Source organism: Gigantopelta aegis, chromosome 4 (genome assembly GCF_016097555.1).
Source record: "Gigantopelta aegis isolate Gae_Host chromosome 4, Gae_host_genome, whole genome shotgun sequence".
Classification (NCBI taxonomy): domain Eukaryota; kingdom Metazoa; phylum Mollusca; class Gastropoda; order Neomphalida; family Peltospiridae; genus Gigantopelta; species Gigantopelta aegis.
The window spans coordinates 5,954,689-5,969,807 of record NC_054702.1 but is presented as its reverse complement, the minus strand read 5'-3'; the positions used below and the strand labels follow the sequence as shown (position 1 = coordinate 5,969,807).

The 15,119-nt window shown below is 39.4% G+C and overlaps 1 protein-coding gene across 5 annotated transcripts in view; it reads right to left on the bottom strand.

Annotated features, from left to right (window-relative positions):
* The window catches only part of LOC121372560 (protein Son-like), a 40,245-nt gene that overhangs the window by 3,977 nt on the left and 21,149 nt on the right, over nt 1-15,119 (bottom strand). Inside the window, exons 7-12 of one of the 5 annotated variants that reach the window (XM_041498953.1) lie at nt 11,867-12,024; nt 10,896-11,261; nt 9,870-9,980; nt 9,302-9,424; nt 2,953-3,100; nt 859-936 (exon numbers count right to left, since the gene is read on the bottom strand). In XM_041498953.1, coding sequence (XP_041354887.1) covers nt 859-936; nt 2,953-3,100; nt 9,302-9,424; nt 9,870-9,980; nt 10,896-11,261; nt 11,867-12,024 — 984 coding nt within the window. Of the gene's footprint in view, nt 1-858; nt 937-2,952; nt 3,101-3,950; nt 5,564-6,599; nt 7,375-9,301; nt 9,425-9,869; nt 9,981-10,895; nt 11,262-11,866; nt 12,025-15,119 lie in introns of those variants that run through there. The other 4 variants (XR_005957952.1, XM_041498956.1, XM_041498955.1 and 1 more) reach the window with 4 other exon arrangements.

The following is a 15,119-nucleotide window of genomic DNA, read 5'->3' as shown; positions in this document are numbered from 1 at the left end:
CCCTGCCAGTACAGACAGACAGACAGAAGGAGACGCAATCTATATTCCCCCCAGCTGGTCTGTTAGGGGATTAAGAAGCATCATTCTGAGAGTACTGCTGAAGCACTACATGTCCCCTGCCAGTACAGACAGACGGACGGAGACGCAATCTATATTCCCCCCAGCTGGTCCGTTAGGGGATTAAGAAGCATCATTCTGAGAGTACTGCTGAAGCACTACATGTCCCCTGCCAGTACAGACAGACGGACGGAGACGCAATCTATATTCCCCCCAGTTGGTCCGTTAGGGGATTAAGAAGCATCATTCTGAGAGTACTGCTGAAGCACTACATGTCCCCTGCCAGTACAGACAGACAGACGGACGGAGACGCAATCTATATTCCCCCCATTTGGTCCGTTAGGGGATTAAGAAGCATCATTCTGAGAGTACTGCTGAAGCACTACATGTCCCCTGCCAGTACAGACAGACGGACGGAGACGCAATCTATATTCCCCCCAGTTGGTCTGTTAGGGGATTAAGAAGCATCTTTCTGAGAGTACTGCTGAAGCACTACATGTCCCCTGCCAGTACAGACAGACGGACGGAGACGCAATCTATATTCCCCCCAGTTGGTCCGTTAGGGGATTAAGAAGCATTCTGAGAGTACTGCTGAAGCACTACATGTCCCCTACCAGTACCAGGCTCAACAAATTTTTCACATAAAAATATATCATTCACAATTTTAACAATCGGAAGCAAGGCAATGTTTCACTGCTCTGTGATACTAACTGCATCTACACAGGCATGGAAGAAAATATCACCAAATGTACACACTGTCAACAATCTGAAGGTTTACAACTGAGAGGTTTCCACACTCACCGGACAGATCCTTGGCAGTTGCAACAGGCATTCTGATTGGAGGAACCTTTCTTCCACCCTCTCCCTGAGACTGTAAACCTATAAGAATAAAACATTATCAAACAAGTGAAAACAACATATTTATGTGATAGATAATAAACTTAAATTTTACTTTGTAGGACCTTTAGGAACTGACAAAAGAGAATGACTTCACTATGGACATAAATATGATGCAGGACAGATTTAATGTCTTATTTACTACCCAAGAATCACTAGTGTTCTGATATATGGAGTTTGTCAAGCATTGATTAATTGACCACAATGATTGATTATAGTACAGAGTTACTTCTAGTCCACTTCTTCTGCATTTGTGCACTAATCAATAAATTAATTGCTACATTTAATTTTTTGTATTTGCTTTTCCAATGGCTGACAATCACATAATCATTTGAAACACAGTTAATACACCTATGCAGAATAAAACACCATTAGAAAGTTATATTAAATTTATGCTCCAGTTTTATATATCTTCATTATATACTTGTACCTGTCAGTTTGTTTGTATTGCTTAACAACACCACTAGAGCACATTGATTTGTTAATCATCGGCTATTGGATGTTAAATATATGGTCATTTTGAGACAGTCATAGAGAGGAAACCAACTACATTTTTTTCCATTAGTAGCAAGGGATCTTTTATATGCACCATCCCAAAGACAGGATAGCACATATCACAGACTACTAGGATCAATCCCAAACTGACCGCGCACCAAGCGAGCACTTTGCCACTGGGCTATATCATTGTCATGATTATATCACTATTCAAAGTGATAATGTTATATATGACACTTGTAGGCCATTTTAAATACGTTTTCCTCCCATTCCACACCATGCTATTTCTTATTAGACAAAAACATTAATTTGATTGGTTCTGACTGCAGTGAACTTAATGAAAATTATCATTTTAGGTCGACATTTGCTGGGGTGTCATTTTTTAAAAGTTTGCATTATTACCTGATATTATATAAAAAAGAAGTAACATACTGCTGGTCAGTAGATGTTAATTTTGGACCGGTTGGACTTTATTGAATTTCAATATTTATAATACACAATCTAATGGTCACTGAGCAGAACTGTGTACAAACTCACATGTACTGTTCACCACATTATGTGAAACTGGGTACGGCCATTATTCAGAGGTAGTGAGTTGCATATTTAAATTAAAGTCTTTTCACTTAATTTACAACTACTGTATTAACAGGCTTTTTATATTTTTATTACAAAAATGATACCAAAAAACTATTTGAATTTTTTTTGGGCAATAATAAATAAAATATTTGAAGAAAAAAAGTACGAAACATAACCTTTTTATAAAATAGGATCACCTGCTTAAAATAGCACAGCAAATAGCGGATTGGATGTGTTGCGATAGATCCCAAATATGTAGTAATGGAAATGGATGAATTGAAAAAAAAAAATTGTATTCTTCTACCAAAAATGTATTTTATCGGACTTTGTAGGCATTGTACTATAAACTACGATACAATAGACTATCGAAACAGGATACACCTAATTTGTATATCCAGGTCAGATTTATTTGTCACATGATTCTTAATCGGAAAACCTGAGAAAAAAAAATTCGATGTCATTTAAAAAAATAATAAAAAATACAATTAACTAAATTTGTAAAGAAAACTCTCCTCCCAAGCAGAACTATTTTGCCAACAGCACACCAATACACCGTGCCCAGTCAAGCATAACAACAATGGGTTGATGCCATCACGGGGCATTGCAGAATCAATACCAAATTACAGATTACAGAGATTGCTATGGAGGGGGATACCCGGATTATGGGTTCCAGGTGACATGACAGAACAGCTTTGGGAAACTGTTGGGTCGTAATTGCGGAAAAGTTTGTATTAGATTGAGAATATTCATTAGGTGAATGGGGCCGGTGAACGGGCCCGAAAATGTACGGTAGATTATACCCTGAATACCTTAACACATTGTGAAAAAATCTGGAAAACTGTATGTTGCAAAGAGGGATAAACAGACAGACAGATGGACAAGACGGACACAAAACCTATAGGGGGACTGAAAATACATTGCACATACCTCGTCTGTCAGACTTGACGTCCAACATAAGGGGTTCCAAGTTGCCCACTCCACCCTTGCCAAGCCCCTCCCCCTGCTTCCACCCCATCTTCTGTAGCAGGAACATGCCAATCCCACCCTTTACAGGGGCTGCTCTTTTAAACAGGTCCTGTAAGAAATAGCAAAGCCATGTTTAAGTTTTTGCATCTAAATTGGACAGCACTGATAGGGGACAGTTTGACTTGTATTCCCTAACGTGTACTGTCATGTTGGTGACAATAACAAATAATAGTTGACAACTGCATCATTTGAGCAAAATTGTAGATGACAATGGATAGAATTCAATACTTAAAATAGTCTCAAAATGTATGTGCATATGGTGATGATAAAATAGACCCATGGTTATAGCAATGTTAAGTTTATAATATCCAAAACTTAATGATCAAACATGTGTGAGTGTGTATAACATGGTTACAGAAATGCATTTACATATAAAATGTACAACATACCTTGATGTATGAGTTAAAATTAAAGTTCTTACAATCAGTGTCATTGCTGAATCTGCTGCCAGCCACCACTTATACATGGTAGCAAAACATTACAATTTATTTCAGTTTGTATGTATATTCGGCATGTTATTTCCACCACTAATAAACGTCTAAGAACCCTCAGGGGCATCATTTATATTGGCAATGTCATACAGTGAAACCCTTTGAAACCAGAAAACCCATGAGACGAAATAAGTCCAGTTTGAAGGGATATCCAGTGTAGACAGCTGTACTTATATTTAAAAAGGGGAGTCCTATGAAAAACATCCGGTTTTGAGGGGTCTCACTGGAGTTACAAAAACAAATTCTGATTTCCAACAGTTTAGCACAGATTTCATTTCAACTTATTTTCATGCTTATATCCAATTAAGATTCAAGCATGCTGTCCTGGGCACACACCTCAGCTATCTGGGCTGTCTGTCCAGGACAGTGGGTTAGTTGTTAGTTGATTAGTGGTTAGTGAGAGAGAAGAGGGTGTAGTGGCCTTACACCTACTCATTGAGCCCTTAAGAACTCACTCTGGGTTGGAGCCTGTACCTACCAGCCTGTAGTCTGATGGTTTAACCACTGCTCCACCGAGGCCGGTTTAGCACAGATAAGTTCTTTATAAATGATTATCATCTATGTTGACTTAAAATGTTAATATTTCACTGTGAATTTTTTATGACAAGACCATTGGTAATAAAATTCCTTTTAAAAAACTGGGCCTAAGTATCAAAATTGAGGATACAATTATTGTTGAGGATATTAGTTTTAGGGCTCCATCCTTATCTTGGTGGTGATGAACATTACTGTAAAAGTTTGTTACGTGGTTGTTGGGTTTTTTTAATAATCATTTAAAAAATTATTTCATTGGATTTGGATATTACAAACATATAATAAATTTGAAACAAATTACAAACATATTTTGTCTTTAACACTAACCCCTCAAAAAGTATTTCTTTAAAAAAAACATACCTTCAATTTTCACCCAACATTCCTCCCTAACATTAACAACTATTCCAGTAGGTTATGTCACAGACACTATTCACATCACTAACATCATTTCATTAAAACAAAACATCAAAAACATCAAATGATAACCATTCATCACAGAGCAAACACCCAGTTTAGGCAATAAAAAACTGTATCACATGTATATATGGGCTAAAGCGTAACTACACCTTGCTAGTTGTATATCTGTGTTATTGTACTGGTATTGTGTGAAATGTCTTGTAGAGAAGTAAGGTATATCTTATAACTGTGAAGAGGCACAAACACTTATAATATTAAGTATAATGGAGACACACAAAGAGGGTATGTGTAATGGACCTAGCTAATCATTTCTCTCGTTCTTGTCGTACAAAATTATTTTAAGGTTGAGCACCAAGACCTGGCCAGTGAGCGTTTCATGCCCCCATGGAGCACTCATTTCAGTGGAATACAGGGCAACAAATACCAGTCATGTAGGAAGCCCAATCTAGTATGAATAGAGAACAAAATTGCAGAATCCTGTGTTAATATCAACCTACAGGCATTCTTCTGACAACAGACATTCATGCTCTCTTGAGTTAAAACTAATTCAAATGAGATCATGTTTTAAACTACAAGTAATTTAGAGTTGATGGAAATCAACACATATCACAGACTGGCTTTCTACCTCAAATTCACTAGACTGCTATGTGACTACAGGGATATAACGCATTAAATGAACTCCATGTTAAATGGATACCAATGTACTTTGCAGGCACTAATCTAGATGGTGAAATATTTTTTGTTGTATTAAATTTATGCTATATAAGTAACATTTTTACTCTTGTGTTGCAACTAATGTGTAATTACCACTAATAAAAGGTGAATTATGACTTTTGTGAATTCCACTATATAGACACTGTGAACACTATTACGGAGGGTGGGGGTGTACAACTGGGTGTTTGGCTCTGTGAGTACTCACCATCCGCATGTCCTGGGACAAACATGGCTGATGCAGTGTTGGAGTCGGCAATATCACGTAATACCTGTACGTCTAACTCGGAGGCCGGCAAGTGTGGTCTGAACCTGTAACAAGCTTTCACATCTGTTCAGGCTGTGCTCGTCTCACTTCACTGACAAGAAGAGAGACAATATCATCCGTCTTGTCTCTCTCTCTGACCGTGAAGAGAAACCACAGCAAGAACAGACAGTCGCCATGGAGACGACAGGCAAATGCAGACACAAGATTTCCAAATATGTAATTGTCTTCCAACAATGGTGTCATAAGTAACATTCATTGTTAGCATGTTGTTCTGTTTTTAAATATTATTTTAAAAAGTCAACAGGCAAAGACCATTTACGAGCTCAAGATGCTCATTAAACAATGGCTAAGCGATGAAAAGATTTATGTCTTTACAGCCAAACATTTTTATCATTCACTATTTGAATATTTTTTTCAAATGCTTCAGCATTTAGTGCGAATGAAAAATTATTTTAAAAGTAATTTTAAAATCAGCATTTTTATATAAAAATTATAACTAAAAAAAATAACATACAAAAAAAATCTTAAAAAATTCAGTTTATCCGTCTTTAGAGTACAGTACAGACTTCTAGTATGACTGTCAAGTGACAAATAAATGTAATAATTTATTTAACATGGTGAACAGACTGAAACACAACACATATTTGGAAACCTTTGTCTTTGCAAGCCTTTATGAAATCTTGTTGTAAGCTCAGATTTGTTTTTGTGCAAAACCAACAGTTCTCTATGGATACAAGTTAAGAGAGGACAAAGAATGTTTAACAGTGTTTGAAAGGTCCATTAGGAGTTGCGGTACGTGTAAACCTTCCAATGTGATTTTATTACCCAGTTAGCCTCCAAAATGGAGGCCAAAAATCAACAAGTTATCATTAGGTACTCCATTTAGTCAAGGCTTCTTGAACCTTTTTTAAATCCACTAGCCATGGGATCAGTGATTTCAAACATTTACTAGCCACAATTAAAAATAGCCCTATTTTACTTTAAGTTAATACAATTTTACTAAATAATAGTAATAATCAGATATGTCACCTAAAGAGGGAGATGGAACTTAAAAACACTAACATTGGGGGTTGGGGTGTAGTCAGGATATTAATATTTACAAAATTTACTTAACTGCAACATTTGACCCAAAAACATTTCACTAGCATGACATTAGTAGTTATTTACTAGCCCAACATTGAATATCACTACCCATGGGAGTAGGGCTACCATAATCTAGAAGCCCCGATTTAGTTAATATTTATGTGCACTACAATGCCATTTTTGTTTAGCCAAATGAGTCACAGATTGTTTCTAAGACTAAATGTCAGAAAAATTACTAGAAGTTTCACATCCAACAGCTCTAATGGTGCCGTTAAACAAAACAAACTTTAATTTGATCGGTACCGTGTTTGTGTCAGTAAATGTGTGACTATTTAAGCTCTCGTGCTCTACAGTTGATACAGGAACTGTGAACTGTTGTTTTTGCACAACCCAAGAAGAGTCAAGTGTGTTCAAAGTTCACTTCTGTCTTGTTCATCAAACTGCTTCAGACCTATTTTACCAAGCCAGAAGTGAACTTTGAACTTTCTATAATGATGAAATGGTTGATAAATCCAATGCATATTAGCAGATAATAAGATAACTCGTACCCATTTTAAATCTTAATAGTATGCAATTTTTAAATGTTCTTTTTCAATAAAATCATCAAATTAAACAAAAAAGTGTTAATAAGAACAGTTATTGCTAACTGCATTAGATTTAATCCATCCAGTATTTTAGGTAAATCAGTGGGTCATCACAATGTCCAGCCATTACAAATCAGGAGAGATAACTCTGTGCTATGGAATGACTGGACACTGTAATAGCCTAACAAAGCTGGGCGCACACTGCTCTAGTTTCCTTGCAGAAGGTGATTGGAATCTGAAATGAGAACTTGTAAGCTGTTGGCATCTATACAACTGACTTTGCTGAGTCTCGTGTTATAAACATTAGCAATTAACTACACAGCTGCTAAAAAACCCACACAGGCGCAAAAACCCACACACCCCCCCTAAAAAAACCCTTCAACTTTGGTTATTTACAGACCTGTCATTATAATTCAATTTTTTCCCTCGGATAACACACTAAATAACACAAATATATTATTAATCACCTATCAGTAAACTGTAACTCTCTACAACAGTCTGACATTTCACATCTGACAGAATAGACTGACACAGTATTTAGCTACAGTCAGAACAACCAACAGTGATTCATCACTGCATACCGTCACAACCATGTTAAAACATCCTTTGCCGTGTGCAGAGATAGGAAACCAGGCTTTCTGCCACACGGGTAAAATTACGTATCTTAAAATTTGGAAATTAATGGATAATTTTTTTTTAAACTTTGAAAGATTATAGTAAGAGAATTGCAGTTAAAAATGTGTCAATGTGTATAAAATGCAGTGTCCAATTTCAAAAGATTTAAACCGATAGCCATCTAGTAGGAGCACTTATGATCTATTTTGTTTTAATTAAGTGCCATCAAATTATTTTCTGGCAGAAAGTCTGGAAGCTGAATATATTAATGGTTTTGTTTTTAGATTATGTTAGGCACTATTCCTAGTCAATAATTTCTAATTTTCAAAGTTCAATTCTCCAGTGAATGTTTGCCTCTCAGTAACACAAACAGGTCTCAATAAACTGGCGTGTAAATGTGTGCATATAAATTTACATTGTTCGCACCCAACCTCAAGTCATGAAATTTATAAACGCGTACTATTTTCATTGCAAATAGTTGACGCTGATATCAACAATTGTCAGTAAAATGTACACATCAAAAACATGCGCTAAGTCTGCATTTGCAAAACAAATATGCCGCGATATTAATCCAGTTTACATTATCACAGAAAACTACTGATGATCACTTTTATCAGAAGATGATCACAAAAAGAAATAACAGAAAGCTTTTTATGACACCCCAGATCACCAGAATTTGGATTTTTTTACAAAAATATATTAACTCTCTCAAAATATAATTTTATAAACAAGGATCCATCCAAAACAACTCCAAGACAACAAAATAAACAAAACTAATTTACAAATTACAAGGCTCAAAATAGGAAGTAAAATATGATGTCATGTTATTTAAAATAAACTGCCAAAAGAAAAAATATATCCTGCTGGAAATAAGAGCATGTGGGATGAGAGACTTTGAGATAGTGTGTGAAACATCAGCACCAATGAGATGTATTTTAGAGCATTATGGAATTAAAATATAACAAAATCACAAGCTAAATAGAAGATGACATAATTGTACATACCTCGGTCTCTAAAAAATTACCTGCAATTTTCTGGGTGGTTTTAACAGGTGAATTTCTATTTCAGCCGATAGGTCTCAAAAATAGACTGCTTTTCACTTTTTGTAGGCCGCTATTTCGAGCCCTGCATGACAGCCCTACTGTAAGCTATTTATTCCTACAACTGCTAAATTCCCAATCTGTTCAATTACTGCCTCCATTTCCTCAATGACCACAAAACACAGAAAATACAATCAAAGTGTAACCAGACTTCATGCATTCTGGCTGTAACATCTGGTATAAACACAGACTAAATAATACAATGAAATAACAATTATTATTTTTTCATATCATCACTATTTTGTTTCCTAAGCACATACAAAACAAAAAAAATCTTCATCTTACTTAACTTCATAAAGTTATAAAAAGCTACATACATAAAAACAAATTACTGAGTACTTTAGATAATCTTTCACAACGGCAATGACATTTGATAGTATAGAGACAGCAAAGTCGGTGTAAGCTACCAACATGTTATAACATGAGAAAGCTGTAAATAAGATATACCTTTCTTGCCCACGGCTGGCTTCTCTTATCTCCAGCAGCCAGTTCTTGCGGGGTTAATGTCTGGACACCGGTCGATCCAATGAACTGACCGGGCAGGTGTTTAGACTCCGCCCATCGACTTGCCTACAATACAAACAAGAAAATTACAAGAAATGTTGGGTTTTTTTTTTTTCCAGCTATCACCCACAACCAAGTCACAAAATTACAGTGGAACTGCTTGTCATTGAAGAGGAAGCCAGTGCAAACAGCACTGGTTATATATTACAGAAATCCTTTGTTCTTCAATTCACATACAAAATTCATTTACTGTAGTAATTTTGTGAAATTGATATGTTTTGTATATTACAATTATGTTTTTGCTTTATTGCGGGCTTCAGGAAAGATTAGTTCAAGCTAACAATCATCCTCATTATTTATTGATTGATTGATTTATTATTATAGTTTAGGCACATTTTAACATATACTAAATTAACTATTACTGGATACGACTCTTGACATTGTGCCAGAATTCATAGCAATAGCAATATTAATAATTTGGGCATTCAGTAAACCCCTGTCACATGTTTACCTTTTGTTGTACGTGGTGCATGGCCGTCAGTGCCTGCACATCGTATGGGTTAGACGCTAACTTCCGAGCTGCATGCAGCCGCTCACTTATGATGCTGCCAATATCGATTGCCTGAAAGACATACATACAATATTTCATAAATGTTAAGTCAATTATGCTTTATAGCTCACCGAGTGAAGTCAACAAAGTTCACGGGGTGAGAGATATATATCATATTCACTCGGGGGGTGGGGGGGGGGGGGGGGGGGGGGGGTGGTGGGAAGAAGAGAAGAGAGGGAGGAATAGTGACCATGCCACCCAATCACATTTCTCCCCCCCCCCCCCACACAATACTGTTGATATTTGCCAGTTGCTCCATAACACAACTCATAGACTGTGTGGACCAGTCCCTATAAAATCCTGGCTATGCAAATGATTCGATGAAATAACATGAAATTTTCTATTTATTATATAGTATTCATAAAACAGTTGTAAACCCACGAATGACATAACTTTGATGTCATCACTACACATGTTGTTCTTATGGGCCTATTCACTCCATATATGATACAGCATAACAACACCATATACGATACAGCCAAGAAACTAATAGGATAGAAGTCCAGCAATGTTACAACATATCTTTTTATCTTTAGTATGAAGAGCTTTAATAATATATTTTGAAATTAAAGTTAGTTTTGTTTAACATCACCATTAGAGCACATTAATCAATTAATCATCAGCTATTTGATGTCAAACATTTGGTAATTCTGACACGTAGTCATCAGAAGAAACCTGCTACATTTTTCCTAATGCAGCAACGATCTTTGTTATGCACTTTCTCACAGACAGGAAAGCATGAAAGCAAATACCACGCCTTTTGATCAGTTGTGGTGGACAGGTTGGAATGAGAAAAAAACCCAATCAGTTGAATTAATGCACCGAGGTGGTTCGATCCTACGATGCAAGCACCTCATGTGAGCACTCAACCGAATGAGATAAATCCCGCCTTAATTTTGAAAGATATCAAATGAACTAGAAATAAACCTTTTGTGGTGGATCAGGAAACACTTTATCTGCATTATTAGTCTCAACGGCAGGAACCGCTGCTGTAGTTGTAGCCGATGCAGGGACAGGTGGTGGTGGTGGTGGTGGAGCGACAGGAGCTGGCATTATTGCAGATTGAGTAGTCACACTGCTCACTTCAGCTACTTTGATATCACCGACAGCAACGGCCGTCACTAGTGCAGCCGCTGGTGCTGCAATAGCGGCTGCTGTTGTTTTTGGCACGGGAACCCATTCCCCCTCCTTGGCGCGATGGGACGTTCCGCTGGACACAGGGAACTGAAGTCTGAGCTGTGCTGACTCCATTACCGTCTCCTGGGGAGTTCGAACAGGCAGCTGCTTGGAATTCTGAAACGATTAGCAGAAGAAATAAACAGAACCATAGAGCCAGTGATCCTAGTTTCCGACGTACACACCTAGCCTTTTGTTTAGCACAAAACCAGTTTTCAGTTATCACAAACATCAGGACTATTAGTAACATACTAGATTTGCCAACCTTGATAGTTTAAGCAAATAGTTGTAGGTAATGTATAACCAGGGCTCAATATTTCACATCAACTGTAGTTCTGTATGTATTTTGTTATGCAACTTTAAATTCAAATGAACTGCCAAATGGTTATGTGGGGAACCTTTGCATTCTAAGAGTAAAAAATCTTCAGGATTCCTGAATGTTTTTCACTTATTTCAAAACTCCATGAAATCGAAATGTTCTAAACTACATTTTGGACATTTGGAGCATAAATGTAGTAAAGAAATAAAGTAATAGTGTTAGTGTCACCGATTACCCCAATATATTTTACATAACTGAACAATCGGTTACCTAGGTACAAAAACCTATGTAAAGCTATTTCTGGTTACCTAAGATTGCAAAAATATTGTTAGAGGTAAAGATATTCAAAAAGTGAAAATACTTTACACTGCCTAATAACTGGTGATAATTTAGCGACAGTTACCCGAATATTGAGAACAATGCTGGGCTGTGATGCTGGGTCGCGAATCACAAATGGGTGATGTATCAGTGAATCGTCGTCACTGTCCGATCGCTGACCTGCGTCACTCTCACTGCTCGAATACGCACACTTCTCACGCTCGGCAAGTTTCTTACAGTACTCTGTAACACAACAACAAAAATTGATAGTGCTTACAATAATTAGTTTTGAAAGAACCAAAAGCAACTGAAAGATTTTGTTAACAACTATTAGTATTAAAAACTGATTAAAGTAACATTGGAGAAAACTTGAGTGTTTTCTCTTTTATAGATACATTACCTGTCCTCAAACAAGTGCACCTCCCCCCCACGCAAGTGGTCTGGTCCGAACATCCCAACAGCCAATGGGATGGCCTAAATTCTTCTACTGTATACTGCTCTCTAGTTCCGGTCACATGACTGTAACTTCCTTCTTTTTCCATGAGCGCATCGCACGGAGAACAGGAAGCGGGGAGGCCCGGGCGGGATGAATCTTGAGGACAGGTAATGTATCTATAAAAGAGAAAACACTCAAGTTTTCTCCATTTCTATAGACATTACCTGTCCTCAAACAAGTGCAGCATTCAACAGATGGTGGTGGGTGCCGAGATCCGTAGATGCTTGTGATAACTCCCCAACCGGAAAGAGGCTGACTAGTGGAAGAATAAGGCCAACCTTGGTAAACCCTCCTCCTAGGGATGCCCGTCACAGACCAATGCAGGTGATGTTAGTAACAACAACCAGAATGGTGGCATCCGTCAGCAGTGGCAGGTACGGCTCCTAGAACACATGAACCAGGAGGCGGAAGCCACATCTCATGCTGGTTCTGACAGGGTGGGAAGACGTAGCCACCAGGGATGCAGGTGTTAGGTAACCCTCACGTATTGAAGTGTTATAGTTTTTCAATAACAAGCGACAACCTAATGAGGTGCATCCGTCAGAACATTGAACAAAACAAGACCCCCGAATGTTTTCTGTCTAGTACACCAAAGATCTGTTAGTTCAATAACGACAACCAATAACCACATGCAGTGAAGAGTTAAGGTTATCGAGACAAAAGTTCCGGCACCAGTGCGTGAACTGTGCAAAAGAACAAAAGTCTAAGCAATCCTCACCTGTCGATTCGGTGGACATCTCGTTATGCAGCCCAGAATCAGACAGACATCAACGGCGACAAGGATAGCTTGTATTCAACAGAGTCTGTGCAGCAACAACCGGACCCAGATGATGGAACCCCTCAACGTCTTCTGTGGAGACATCCCTCAGATAATAGTTGGCGAAGATGGGAGTCCGTCGCCCAGAAACAGCCAGTGATGATGTGCTGAATGGATGTGTTGCAATGCAGGGACATCGTGGCAGCCAAGGCACGTAGTTCATGCGGATTGGAAGCAGACGGAGCAGGTAAACCCTCCTTCTGATAAGCGGTCAGGATAGAAGACCGGATCCAGGTGGCCACCGTGTTCTTGGTAATATCCCTCAACCGACTCTGGTTACAGGAAAGGAAGTCTTTTACGATGTTGTCGAAAAGATCTGGTCCTCTCGATGTACTGGTGCAGGGCTCTAACAGGGCACAACGCCAAGTCCTCAACGTCCGCCGGACCAACGATAGAGGAGAGGGCCTGCACAACATACGAGCGAGGCGCTTGGTCTGGTAACTGATTCTTTGCAATAAAGTTCATGAGTAACCCCAAGTTGACTGCACGCCGATCTCGGTGAAAACGTACCAAATCGACATCAAGAGCATGAAGTTCTGAGACACGAGCAGCCGTGGCGAAACCGAGTAAAAACACCGTCTTCCGTGTCAAATCTTGCAGGGAAGAGGACTCGATCGGCTCATAAGGTGCGGTCGATAACGCTCGTAACACCAAATTCAGGTCCCATCTTGGTGGCCGAAACCGGTGTACTTGATCTTCAAGGCGAAAACCTTTGATCATTTTATGGATCTCAGGAATACCCGATAACTTCGTTCCAGTAGTTACATCACGAACAGTAGCGATGACCGAAACGTACCCAGCGATGGTAGACCCCTTCAATCGTAAAGTGGTCCGCAGATACAGCAAAAAATCAGCAAGACGAGGTATCTGTATCGTCTGAGGTTTGAGTTTTTTTCTAACACACCATCGGTGAAAGCAAAGCCATCTGACGTTGTAAGCCGCAGTAGTAGATGATCTGTGCGCTTTAAAAATGGCCGCCGTAGACTGTGAAGAAAAACCTTTCTTCCTCAAACTCTTGGAGATAAAGTCCACGCGTGCAGTTGGAACAACTGCGGACGTGGATGGTACAGTCTTGACGTGGGATGCAGCAACAGATGATCCCAGTCTGGCAGCGGTAAAGGATGTGGATCGGCCAGACGTATTAGATCTGGATACCACATCCTGGATGGCCACATCGGAGCAATGAGCAACAGGCGACAATGGTACAGCTGAAACCTCTGAAGCACCCTTGGAAGGAGGATTGGTGGAGGAAAAGCGTACGCGTCCATCTGTTCCCAGCTGATGGCCAATGCATCGAGATCCAGAGCTTCGGGATCCGGCACCGGAGACACGTAAACCCTCAGCTGATGGTTGAATCGTGTGGCGAAAAGATCGATGTTTGGTGTCCAAAGTCTGTCGCACACCCATCGAAACGCTTCCGGATGGAGCATCCACTCCGTCGGCTGTGGAGACGACGGCCGGGACAATGTGTCGGCTAGTACATTGCAAACCCCTGGAATATGACGAGCCCGAAGTTGCAATGGAATTTCGTCGACCAGCTTGTAGAGACGATAAGTCAACTGCAGCAGACTGCTGGAGTGAGTTCCGCCCTGACGATTGATGTAAGCCGCCGCGGTCGTACTGTCTGTGGCCACCATGAGAGAGGCTTCCGTCAACATCTGTCGCCAATGAAGGATAGCGTAGTAGACTGCCAACAACTCTAACAGGTTGATGTGGAGTCCGAGTTCGCCGGGAGACCACAGCCCTGAAGTAGTCTGGTTGCTTAGATGGGCTCCCCAACCTTCCAGTGACGCGTCGACGAATAGGTGATGAGTGGCTATGAAGGCCCGCATAGAGACACCTTCTAAGACGTTCGATCGGAGCTGCCACCACTGCAGGCTGGAGCGTAGATCGTCTGGAAGTGAGATGATCAAGTCCGGATTGTTGAAACGAACAAACGGGTTGAGAAACATCTGCAAGCGCCGCAACTGGAGACGACCTCTGAGTGTCAAATCCTGGGCAGAAGTGAGGAGACCCAGGAGACTC